Source organism: Trachemys scripta, chromosome 1 (assembly GCF_013100865.1).
Source record: "Trachemys scripta elegans isolate TJP31775 chromosome 1, CAS_Tse_1.0, whole genome shotgun sequence".
Classification (NCBI taxonomy): Eukaryota; Metazoa; Chordata; order Testudines; family Emydidae; genus Trachemys; species Trachemys scripta.
Window position 1 is genome coordinate 342,999,377 of NC_048298.1, and position 13,519 is coordinate 343,012,895.

General features: G+C 43.7%; 1 protein-coding gene across 1 annotated transcript; it reads right to left on the bottom strand.

Moving 5' to 3' along the window:
- Positions 1–212: 212 nt before the first annotated feature.
- On the bottom strand, positions 213–1,166 carry LOC117872951 (olfactory receptor 52M1-like). The gene has a single exon (XM_034761837.1). The coding sequence runs from the start codon at positions 1,158–1,160 to the stop codon at positions 213–215; it is 948 nt and encodes a 315-aa protein (XP_034617728.1). The 5' UTR covers positions 1,161–1,166.
- Positions 1,167–13,519: the final 12,353 nt, after the last annotated feature.

The window sequence follows — 13,519 nt, forward strand, 5'->3', positions numbered from 1 at the left end:
GTTACCAGAAATTAGAAAGGAGGCAACCCTATGAGGTTAATGAGTTCTATGCAGACCGATTCCCCAGTTTGTTATGCTGAAACAGCACAGTAAGGCCAGGAAACGATTAATGTCACTTTGACTGTCCAGTAGGTGATTCAGGGAAGAGGGTCCAGCACCATGTCACTAGCCAGCTCTGCTTGGTGTGAGAGCGAGAGCACCACGAGAAAATATTAGGTGCCTTTATGAGTAAGGAGCCAGAGCAGCCTGTCCCGGATCTGTTTAGTCCTCACTCCGTAGATGATGGGGTTTAGCATGGGGGGCACCAGGAGATACATGTTAGCAATGAGAATGTGTAAATGCAGGGGCATATTGTGGCCAAAACGGTGCATGAGGGAGGAGAAGAGAGTTGGGATGTAAAAGGTTAAGATCACACAGAGGTGGGAGCCACAGGTCCCAAAAGTCTTCAGCCGAGCTTCCTTTGTGGGGAGGCTGAAGATGGCCCTGAGGATCTGGGTATAGGACACAGTGATAAAAAACACATCCAAACCGATCACAAAGAATGCCACAGAGAGGCTGTAGTAACTACTGATGCGAATGTCTGCGCAGGCCAGTTTCACCACGGCTATGTGCTCGCAGTACGAGTGGGGGATGATGTTGGTTTTGCAATATGGCCACTGCCTCGCCAGTAAGGGATAGGGCAGTATGAGCATGCTGCCACGCAGCACCACGGCCAGCCCGATCTTGGCCACCACCTGGTTTGTCAAGATAGTGGAATGTCTCAGGGGATGGCAGATGGCCACATAGCGATCCAAAGCCATGGCCACAAAAATCCCAGACTCCATTGCTGAGAAGCAGTGAATGAAGTACAGCTGGGTGAGGCAGGAATTGAAATCTATTTCCCTGGAATTGAACCAGAAGATGTTCAGCATTTTAGGCAGGATGGACGTAGACAGGACCAGGTCAGTGACGGCCAGCATGCAGAGGAAATAGTACATGGGCTCATGGAGACTCGGCTCCTTCTTCACAATGAACAGCATGGTGAAGTTTCCCGAGACAGCAATGGCGTACATGGTGCTGAAGGGGATGGAGATCCAGACATGGGCCACCTCCAGGCCAGGAATGCCCAGCAGGATGAAGGTGGAGGGGTTGGTGAAATCGGTTGTGTTGGAATCTGACATGGAGTAGGGGAGAAGGTGTCCAACTCTGAGGCACAACAATGTCTCCTGGATGTACCATATGTTCCCACAATTTCACGTATGTGACCAAGCCTAGGGTGATGGTCTCAGTACAAATGCCTGGATGGAGAGACATTGTTAATATGAGACACTACGTGCACTACTGGGGGATATTCTCATGGGTGAAGCAAACTGGTTGATCGTCACACATTGAAAAACAACATTTTCATTATTCAGAGATAAGAATTAGGGAGAACTGACCATACTAATGCCAATTGCATATTTTATGGTGCTCTGTGCTTCAATAATTACTACATGTCATGGTGTGGGAAACCATAATAGACACCAGCAGGAAACATGAGTGTGGATACTGGTTATCCATCACTCTTTCTTAGACCTTTTCTACACTGCCAATTTTTTTCACCAAAAGGCAGCTTTTGGTGAAGAAACAGTGGAGGTGTACACTCTGCAAAGCCACTTTTGATGATGGAACTGAGCAGTTTCAGTGACACAATAAAACTATCTTGGCAAGAGTTGTAAGTTTTGTCACCGAAGTGCCAGTGTAGACATTTGCAATTGATTTTATCACAGCAATAGGTCTTCAGAAAATGTCCCACAATGCCCATCCTGACCACTCTGGTCAGAAGTTTGAACTCCGCTTCCGTGCATCCAGATAGACACCTTCCACCCTTCTCCCTTTAAAGGCCCAGGAATTTTGAAATTCCCCTTCCTGTTTGCTTGGTGTGGAGTTACCCTGTTATAGTCTTGGCCTTCACAACATCCTCTGGCAAGGAGTTCGACAGGTTGACTGTGCATTGTATGAAGAAATACTTACTTTTATTTGTTTTAAACCTGCTGCTTATTAATTTAATTTGGTGACCCCTAGTTAGGGTGACCAGACAGCAAATGTGAAAAATCAGAACAGGGGTGGGAGATAATAGGAGCCTATATAAGAAAAAAACTCAAAAATCAGGACTATCCCTATAAAATCGGGACCTCTGGTCACCCTACCCCTAGTTCTTGTGTTATGAGAAGGAGTAAACAACACTTCCTTATCTACTTTTTCTACACCAGTGATGATTTTATGGACCTCAATCATATCTCCCCTTAACTGTCACTTTTCAAGCTGAAAAGTCCCAGTCTTATTAATCTGTCCTCATAAGGAAGCCATTCCATACCCCTAATAATTTTTGTTGCCCTTTTCTGAATCATTTCCAATTCCAATATAACTTTTTTGAGATTGGGTGACCACATCTTCACACCGTGTTCAGGATGTGGGCATACCATGGATTTATATAGAGGCAATATAGTATTGTCTGTCCTATTATCTATCCCTTTCTTTATTATTCCAAGCATTCTGATTACTTTTTTGACTGCTACTGCACATTGAGTGGATGTTTTCCGAGAACTATCCACAATGACGCTGAGCTCTCCTTTTTGAGTGGTAACAGCTAATTTAGACCCCATAATTGTACATGTAGAGTTGGGATTATGCTTTCCACTGTGTATTACAGCATTTATCAACATTAAATTTCATCTTCCATTTTGTTGCCAAGTCACCCAGTTTTGAGAGATCATTTAGTAGCTCTTCAAAGTGTGCCTGGGTCTTAACTATCTTTAGTAATTTTGTAATTTAGTAATTTAATAATTTTGTATCATTTGAAAATTTTGCCACCTCACTGTTTACCCATTTTTACAGGTCATTTATGAATATGTTGAATAGGACTGGTTCCAGAATAGATCCCGGGGGGACACCACTATTTTCCTCTCTCCATTCTGAAAACTGACCATTTATACATACCCTTTGTTTCCCATCCTTTAACAGTTACCAATCCATGACAGCACCTTCCCTTTTATCCCATGGCAGCTTACTTTGCTTAAAAGCCTTTGGTGAGGGACCTTGTCAAAGGCTTACTGAAAATCTAAGTACACTATATCCACTGATTGGAGAGGCATAATTTCCCTTTACTGAAACCATATTGACTCTTCCTCAAAAAATTATGTTCATCTATATGTCTGACAATATTGTAGTTTATTATAGTTTCAACCAGTTTGCCCACTACTGAAGTCAGGCTTACATGTCTGTAATTGCCAGGATCACCTCTGGAGCCATTTTTAAACATTGGTGTCAAATTAGCTATCCTCCAGTTATCTGGTACAGAAGCTGATTTATATTATCGGTTACAGACGACAGTTAATAGTTCTGCAAGTTCACATTTGAGTTCCTTCAGAACTCTTGGGTTTATGCCATCTGGTCCTGGTGACTTATTGCTGTTTAATTTATCAATTTGTTCTAAAACCTCCTCTAATGATACCTCAATCTGGGACAGTTGCTCCGATCTGGCACGTGAAAGGAATGGATCAGGTTTGGGAATCTCCCTCACATCCTCAGCCATGAAGACCGATACAAAGAATTCATTTAGTTTCTCCACAATGGCCTTCTTGTCCTTGAGTGCTCCTTTAGCACCTCAATTGTCCAGTGCCCCACTGGTTGTTTAGCAGGCTTCCTGATATTACTTTTTGAGTGCTTGGCTAACTGTTCCTCAAATTCTTTTTTGGCCTTCTTAATTGTATTTTTAAACATCATTTGCCAGTGTTTATGCTCCTTTCTATTTTCCTCAATAGGATTTAACTTCCTCATTTTAAAGGATGCCTTTTTGCCTCTCACTGCTTCTTTCTCTTTTTTGTTCAGCCGCGGTGGCTCCTTTTTGCTTCTCTTACTGTTTTTTTTTTTTTTTTAATTTGAGGTATACATTCAAGTTGAGCCTCTATTATGGTGTCTTTAAAAAGTTTGCATGCCGAGATTTCACTTTTGGCACTGTACCCTTTAATTTCTGTTTAACTGACCTCCTCATTTTTGTGTAGTTCCCCTTTCTGAAATTAAATGCTACAGTGTTGGGCTGCTGTGGTGTTTTTCCTGCCACAGGGATATTTAATTCAATTATATTATGGTCACTATCACCAAGCGGTCTAGCTATATTCACCTCTTGGACCAGATCCTGTGCTCCACTTAGGACTAAATAAAGAATTGGTGTCCTCTGGTGGGTTCCAGGACCAGCTGATCCAAGAAGCAGTTATTTAATGTGTCAACTGCATCTCGTCCTGAGCTGACATGTACACAGTCAATATGGGGATAATTAAAATCCCCCATTATTATTGAGCTTTTTATTTCAATAGCCTTTCAAATCTCTCTGAGCATTTCACATTCACTATCGCCATCCTGATCAGGAGGTCTGTAATATATCTCTACCACTATATTGTTATTATTAGAGCATGGAATTTCTATCCGTAGAGATTCTATGGTACAGTTTGATTCACTCATGATTTTTATTTCATTTATGCTAGACTTTCTTTCACATATGTCACTTCCCCATTTCCATGACCTGTTCTATCCTTTTGATATATTTTGCACCATGGTATTACCAGATTCTATTGATTGTCCTCATTCCACCAAGTCTCGGTGATGCCTATTATATCAATATCCTCATTTAATACGAAGTACTCTAGTTCACCCATTTTATTATTTAGACTTCTAGCATTGGTGTATAAGGGAACACTCTATGACATTGAAAGTCTGAACATATAACATTGATCAAATAACATTGTTTACATAATATATATTTGGCCTGTGGAACTCCTTGCTACAGACATGAACAAAGAGCTTAAGTGAATAGGACTCACAAATAGATTGCCATTGTGGGTGGTGCTGGTGGCAGCAACTTCAGTTAAGGCTGTCTGACACCTTCAATTATGAGACCTCATATTCAATTGCTCATACGTTTGCCAAACATTAAGCATTTGGACTGAAATTTCCCGTGCTGGGTGTCTGCTTCAGGCTGATTTTTTTTTTTTTTAAGTTTCGGCGATAAAATTTCAGCTGACTTCTAGAATGAAACTAGCAGAGAAGATGTCTTGTCCATGTTGAAAAATTCTTATCATTGTTCCAGTGAGGTTCCCTAGAACCCGTCCTTGCGAACAGATAAAAGTCAGCTAACAGCTCCCCTCCCCCATTAACAGCCAGAGCCCTGAGATGCAAGAGGAGGTGATAACAGTATTTGTGCATTAACACACAGCTGGCTCCTGAGGTCTTTACTCTGTTCTTACCCCAAGGGCAGTTTTGCCTCAGTGGGGTTTTACTAAACTATGGGCCACGGTCTCAGAATTTGACCTTATGTTATACATCTACTAACACCTGTCATCCTGGAAAAAGAACAGGAGCACTTATGGCACCTTAGAGACTAACAAATTTATTAGTGCATAAGCTTTCGTGGGCTACAGCCCACTTCTTCGGATGCTGTAGCCCACAAAAGCTTATGCTCTAATACATTTGTTATTCTCTAAGGTGCCACAAGTACTCCTGTTCTTTTTGCGGATACAGACTAACACGGCTGCTACCCTGAAATCTTTCATCCTGAAGGATCCCTTCTTCACTGAAATGCAGCCACCTTGGACCAGAGGCCATCAGCCAGCTGGGGAACCAGAGCAAAAGGTGATATTTTGACCTGTGATACTGGATAAAACTCATCAAACATACCAAGGTCTTTGAGATGTTTACTGGGGGTGCAGAGCAGAAAGGACCACAGACTTACACTCTATCCCACCCCACAGCCATTACATTAGGTTTGTGGAGCTGGTGAGCTCCTCAGCAAGAGATGCAGTACCTGTGAATCCCGAGATGGAAGTGTTTTCCCTGGGAATCCCCCTCAGGTAGCAGTCCCACACCTTTCTCACCCCAGCATCTGCAGCATCATCAGACAACAAGAGAAGGCACGGGCATCTGCTCTGTTTTTAATATGGCTCTGTGCAATCCCAGGGGGATTCGCTCAACCTCTAAGGGAGAAGCGCATCTGACTGTAAACAGGCCAGAAACTGGAGATACTCTAGCCAATCTCTCTCTTTCCATGTCTGCACCTCTGTGTAAACAGTAAATAAGGGACCTTCCCAAAAGGAGATGAGAACTCTTGGGCTCTGTGCTGAGTCAGAGAGGAACTGGCTGCTTGTGTATTTGTGTATATTTAACAATTGTACTTGATTGGAAAGAAAACGAGGGATAATGTCTATGTCTTCATAGGGTCTGATATCCTGTAAATGCCCAGGTTGGATGGGGAGATAGCAGATAGACAGTTATGGAAAAGATGACTGAGGGGAGACATTAACACTTTCTGCAGCTACACGGGGCTTTTGTTAAGGGATCAGAGATACGGAATTCTCATCAATAACTGTTATCATACTGTGCAGCACCTTACATTTAAGAATCTTCAAAACTCTCAGCATATCCCCAATATACAGATAGGTAAACAGAGGCAAAGGGACACGTGACTTGGCCAAGGTCACAGAGAGAATGACAGACAAAACCGTAGAGTCCTGACTTCTCTGCCATAAGCACAGTCTCTCAGTCAGTAACTGAGTGCATGAGAAGAGGGAAATGGTCTAGAAGGACTTGTTCATTGGTGGGTGTGGCGGACTTCTCCGGGGTGCAACCGCTGAACCCTCTTGCATGCCAATCTGTGCCCCCCTCTCACATTGTGAGGCTGTGAGAACCCACAATCCTCCGTAGGTCTTGCAAAAACCCAGACAAAGGCTCACCCAGATAGAGTTGCATGAATACTTTCACTAGCCACTCGTGAACCAGTAATAGAGAGATTCCAGCCAGTTCCCTTGCATAAGTCCCCACAGTTGTACCATCTTGCCCTGGTTCAGAGCCTGACCTGTGTGAGTTTGTTACCTAGTCCTCCCCTCCCATAATGTGAAGAGGACAATGCACCAGCCCCTGTTCCTGAGCAGACTTCCCTTACAGATCTCAAACAAACATTTCTAACAACACACTGTTTTAGGTGAAGAAAAAATAAAACAGATGTATTAAGTAGAGAATGATGGAGTTTAAGGGATTATAAGTAATAATGTAGTGATGAAAGATCAAAGTTGGTTACCTAGGAAAACAAAACTGCAATCAAAGTTCTATACACCATGCATCAAGCCGTGTCTCACCCTCACGGTACAAACAGTCAACCAATCTTCCATACACAGGCTAGAAACCCCTTCAATCTGGTACCACATCCCCAGTTCAGTCCTTGCTCCTAAGGTGTTAAAAGGTGGTAACTTGTGGGGGTAGTGAGACCATGTGATGATGTCTCTTCCTCCTATCATAGCTTTTGCCATGTGGAGGGAACTTCATTTTTCCAAAGAAAGACCCTCAGCACAGTTATTAGAAAAGTACAGACACAAGATGAACTGGTCAAATGCCCTTGCCTCCAGCCCAGTCTATGAAGCTGCCACCTGCCCAGCAACCCCTCCAGACAGGTTAATACAGAGCTGGTGGCAGTTTGCACTCAGCAGGCTGCTTGATGGTAATGGGCAGGGAATTAGTTTTACCTGGATTAATACAAAGACTAATGCACACTGCTTTATGCTCACCCAAATCAGCTCTCAGATGCAGCGATTCACAGCCCTACACCTGCAATTCCACTGAAGTTTAGGGAATAACGGCGCCTTCAGCATTTGTAACCGGCACCTAAATTGGGATGCACATTAGAAGTGGCAGAGAGAGGGGGAGGTGTGTGTGGGGGAGGAGATACAAAGGAAAGGGGGAGATGGACCAAAATGCAGAGAGAGAGAGAGAGAGAGAGAGAGTTGAGATGAAATCCACTAGAACAGGGATTTCCTGCCTCTTGCATTCTGGGGAGCACTTTCCAATGGAGAGAAAAAACCCTCCCTGGCCCCAAGCCGGCACTGCCTGATTCAGGTAGCATTTCTTTCAGGGAACCCGGCTGGATCAATTCAGGAACTGAAGCACTCAGGAAAACACTAAGGGCAGAGAACAGTGGGCCACATTCGCGTGAGGAGAACATTTAGTGGATACCTCCCCAAAGGCTTGGGATCAACCAGCCCCACTCCCCTTCCAATCACAGTCCCCTAGAATCTGTGTACCAGATCCATGTTCGCTCTCACAGCACCACTCAAACTGCCAAGGATTGATACCTGCCAGGCAGCTGTGCTTGGTGGACCCATGTGTGCTTTTAAGCTTTCCTGAGTCAGAGCCAAGTTCAGGCCTTGCTTCTGGCTCTAGGTTTCTAGGCCCACTCTCAGGATGCAGATTGCATTCAAGAGTCTCCCTTTGGGATCAGAGACCTGCATGCCAAGGCCCTGAGACTAGTTTCTGGCCCAGCCCGCCAGACTCTCCAATTGCTTCATCACACCCTTCCCAGAGCTGTCCCTTCTTCCAGTTTCTCTCTTTCAGGGCATAGGACCGTTAAAGCAATCAGGCTGAGGCCTTGAAAAAGTGGTTGCTAAAACAATTCCCCTACATTAGACAGTGCAAAAGATACCCAGCTCTAGGTAATACAGTGCAATACCTGCACACCATTCCCTGCCTTAGTATATTCACCTACCTGGAGCATTCTTTGGTAACAACCCCATAGGGTGTCCAGGGGCCACCTCCTGCAGCTCCTGGCTTCTCCCCCAGTTGGAGTCTGTCTCTGTGCTGCAGCCATAGCCCTGAAACCAACGAGTCTCCTCTGCCACGCTGGTGCCCCAGCTTCTTCTGACTTGTCCAGTCTGTGTTTTTAAAGGTCTGGACCAACACCCCCTCTCTCGGTACCCCTTTCTGAAGAGGAGCCATTCCTTCCACATCCACCTCTCTGCAGAGATGCTGGAGAAAACTGATTTTATCTTGAATGCTATTACTCCTTTCTTCTGTCTGGGCAAGATCTCATTATGTGCTTAGAGTCATTAAACCTATTTATAGACAGATGCCTACACCTTGGCCTCCTGCCTCTTAGCACAAGATGTGTGAGCGAAAAGTACAGGAAAAGTCTAAAGACAAAAGGCTCTTGATGGTTCATACTATCAAAGGTGAGTTGATAGATGTGACACAGGGTCAGAATGGGTTATGCAACTAGCAGACTAACTGATCCAAATTCAACCTTAAAAGATATAAGGGAAACGTATATAAATGATAATTAGGGCTATTCCTTATAAGTAGCTAATATAGCCATGGTAAAAGGACTAGAGCTTTGAAACGCAAACCTGTGTTGTTAGAGAATTAGAGGTAATACTAATTGTGTTTACTTATATCTTGTTAGATGTTGACCATGTCCGTTGCTATATTGGTTGATTCAAAGATCAAAATGAAATATTAACATTTAAATAAAACTTGGGTGTAATAATTTCATTATCTATACTTCTCTTTCAAGTTTCTAGAAAACTGCCTATAAACCCCTTAATGGATAATTACCTTATGCTGATGAATGGAACTAGTTCCCTGTGTATACATAGGAAACAGGTAATTCTACTTCAAAGCAACTATTCTTCAGATTCATAGCCTACCAGTGCTTGGTCCCTGATCCTGTTCTCTCAAATCTGCTTAAGCTTCACCAGGGGAAGCTCAAGCCACAAGTTTGAGGTCTCCAGTTCCATTCTGGATCACCCTGATACTGGACATTGGACTTCAACCCATGAATTAATTTTGAAAGGACTATTTGCAACTCTAAAGCTCACCATCTCTATCATAAAACTGACATAAGAACTCTATTCATGTCTGTATGTATAATGATCTTTTAACCAATACTCTTTCTTTTTAAATAAATCTTAGTTTACTTAATAAGAATTGTCTGTAAGTGTGTATTTGGGTAAGATCTTAAATATTCATTGACCTGGGGGGGGGGAGGTAATGTGTCTGATCCTTTGCGATTGGTAGAACTTTTTTTATGCTGAACAAGATTTTCCGTAATCCTCACCATATTTGATTTGGCTGTCTGGAAAGAAGCCCAAGGTTCAGTTACTTTATGGGATATGGCAGTGTCTCATTACTGCAGGGCAGAGGGAGGCATTGGGTCATTAAACGGAAGAGTGTTCTACTCACAGGGAGGCTCCTTGTCAGGCTTCAGCAGCTCCCATCCCAGCCCTGGAGCAGAGGTAGCCCAGCTGGTAGGGGGTGGATAATGTGATGGGATGTACCCCCAGAGTGAAGCCTGGAAGCTGTTGGAACCACTGTGCTGCCTAACTATTCAGATGGGCTGGCCTCTCCCCTTGCTCTGCTGGTGACACACAACAAGCCCCTCCACATCCTGTTATTACCCAATGTGACAGCAGGAGATGCTACACACCCCACTAAGTTATCTGAGGGCTTTACCTACGGCATTTATGGCCCAACGATGGAGGCCCTAGCCTATTTCTCAGCTCCCCAGACTTGCACCCCTACTGAAGTATAAACTCAGAATTATACTGTCTTGCCTTGCACAGGGATCTGTACCGTGAACACTCATTAAACAATCTGTTCCCCACTCGATGTAGGGAAGATATGCACCAGCCTTTGTTAATGATTTCCTAACACTTCACTCAAAAACGCACTGGTTAAGATAAAACATAAAACATGTTTATTAACTACAGAAGGATAGATGTTAAGTGATAGCAAACAGATCAAAGCAGGCTACCTAGGAAATGAAACAAAATCAGAATCTAAGTCTTACACAAACTAGATTGGATATCTCATCCTGATGATACAAGTAGGCTTACAGATTCTTGAGGCACAAGCTGCATCTGCTTTACAGAATAGATGCCCCTCCCACATTCAAAGTCCTTTGTCTTCCAGAGTTTCTTTCAGGAGTTGAGATGTGGGGGAGTGAAGACGAGTGATGATATAGTTTCTTCCAGCTTGCTGAAAAGTCTATGTATGTATGTGATGTGGGGGGTCCACCTCCAGTGGCCAAACATTCTCCATTGTCTCTGTGCTCCCTCTGAGGTGGCTTGCTTATACAGATTTCTTCTGTTAGTGTATTCTTCCCTGGATGGGTGTTGATGTCAGCAATTAACACTGTTCATTGTTGTACCTGAAAGACTGGTTGTGGGTGTTTCCAGCCTCACAACAGATTTGAGTAACTTTCACATAGCAAGAGTACATAATTTCTCATACAATGAAGCACAGACATCCCAATGAGGCATTAATGTTCAGCAGATCAAGTCTTTGCGAATGATACCTCACAAGGAATAATTTGTAGCAAACATACCATAATTATGTCAACATGGTAAATGTGGGGTGCTTTGGTGCAGAGTGTCACAGAGATGGTCCAGCGAGTGACAGAGAAGGGGAGGGGAGGAGTGAGCAAAAGGGACAGGGCTGTGAGAGGAAGAGGCAGAGCAGGAGTGAGGGCTAGGGGGAAGAGCCGGAGAAGGGGGTGGGGCATGAAGGGTCCAATTACCAGCTATCAAAAAAGTGGCAAAACTATGTGTTGCACAGAGATGGATTCTCCAGTCTGTCATGCTGACCCAAGCACAATAGGGTCAGGAATGATTTGATCTCTTCTTGACTGTCCAGCAAGTGATTCAGGGAAGAGGGCCCAGCACCATGTCACTAGCCAACGCTGCATGGAGCTCAGTCTGACAGCCAGAGCACCAGGAGAAAACTTTAGGTCCTTTTATGAGTAAAGAGCCCGAGCAGCCTGAACCAGATCTATTTGGTCCTCACTCCATAGATGTAAAAAGCAACAGAGGGTCCTGTGGCACCTTTAAGACTAACAGAAGTATTGGGAGCATAAGCTTTCATGGGTGAGACTTGCCTCTGAAGAAGTGAGGTTCTTACCCACGAAAGCTTATGCTCCCAATACTTCTGTTAGTCTTAAAGGTGCCACAGGACCCTCTGTTGCTTTTTACAGATTCAGACTAACACGGCTACCCCTCTGATACTTGACTCCATAGATGATGGTATTTTGCATGGGGGGGGCACCAGGAGGTATACGCTGGCAATGAGAATGTGGACATGGAGGGGCACATTATGGCAAAAACAGTGCCTGAGGAAGGAGAAGAGAGCTGAGATGTAAGAGGCTAAAATGACAAAGAGCTGGGAGCCTCAGGTACCAAAAGTCTTGAGCCGGGCATCCTTTGTGGGGAGGCTGAAGATGGCCTTGAGGTTCTGGGTATAGGACACATTGCCAGACTTGTGAAAAAAATGCCACAAAGAGGCCATAGTGACTACTGATGTGGATCTCAGTGCTATGTGCTTGCAGTATGAGTGGGGGATGATGTTGGTTCTGCAATATGGCCACCACCTGGTCAGGAAGGAATAGGGCAGCATGAGCATGCCACCATGCAGCACCATGTCCAGGCTGATCTTAGCCACCACAGGCTTTGTCAGGGTGGTGCAATGTCTAAAGTGATCACAGATGGCCATACAGCAAATCAAAGCCATGGCCATGCAGATCCCAGACTCCAGCCCTGAGAAGCAGTGAATGAAGTACAGGTGGGTGAGGCAGGCACTGAAATCTATTTCTCTGGAATTGAACCAGAAGATGCGCAGAATTTTGGGCAGGGTAGATATGTACAGTGTAGCCTATAGGACTAGCCTACATATGTTTTCTTATAGTTTAAGTGTTTGTTTTATTGTAATAGGTTTATAGGTTTATATTAAAATAGTTTGGTTGTAACGCAAGGCACCTACAGGCCATATCCTGTATGTTGAGCTAAGGCAAAGTTAGCATATCTATGTCTGGGACCTTTCACCCAGATAGAAAAGTTGGCTTACATATGTCTGGGACCTTTCACTCAGATAATAATGTCAACATACACATGTTCGGGACCTTTCATCTAAATAGGTGGTGATGAGCTAAAGCCTAAGGTCTATATATGTCTGTGACCTTAAACATAGATAGATAAAGGATGCTTGAAGCAGGGTGTCATTAATATTGTACATATATGTCATCAATATGTACAAACATACCGGCCTATGGACCCTGGAATTTTGTGGGTGAGGAAATGAAGTTTGGGCATAGAAGGAGGGCTCAGGCACCCGTGCCCTATAAGAGAGGCAACTCACCTTGTTAAAGGGAAAGCCTGTACTTGTTCTTCTTAAAACTTTCTAAGTTCCAAGGAGAGAAGGCTAAGCTTGGTTTCCCTCGGTTTGTTAAGTAAAACTCTAAGTTAGCTTAGATAGCTCTTAGCCCTAGCTTCTTCTAAGCTCTGCACCTCTCACTCAAGAAGTGAGGAACCAGAACTCTCTTGGAATATCAGAGGTGAGGCTGGTCCTGTGTCACTTACCTCCAGGTTATCAAGGAAGGGAGTGAGTATATTAACCTAAGATTTGTAGTATATAACACCATATGTATCTTTTAAATAGTAGCAATAAAATTGTAACTTTGTAACTCTAATTATTTCACCATTTAATTATTACTTCATGTATCTAAATAAAAGTCTTGAAGGCTATATTTGTCTCAGTGTGAGCTTCCTGTCATACCCCAAGGGTCCATTGTAAATTATGTGTAGCCTGATTCGGGCAAGAACCTTATTATATTCTGCTCAGATTAATTGGTGAGCCTATAACCCATACTATCCAAATTAATATCATTAACCTCATAGGACCAGCATGCAGAGAA

What these genes read in the sequence shown, in the direction of transcription:
- LOC117872951 (XM_034761837.1), bottom strand. Translation starts at nt 1,160, where the DNA reads ATGTCAGATTCCAACACAACCGATTTCACCAACCCCTCCACCTTCATC.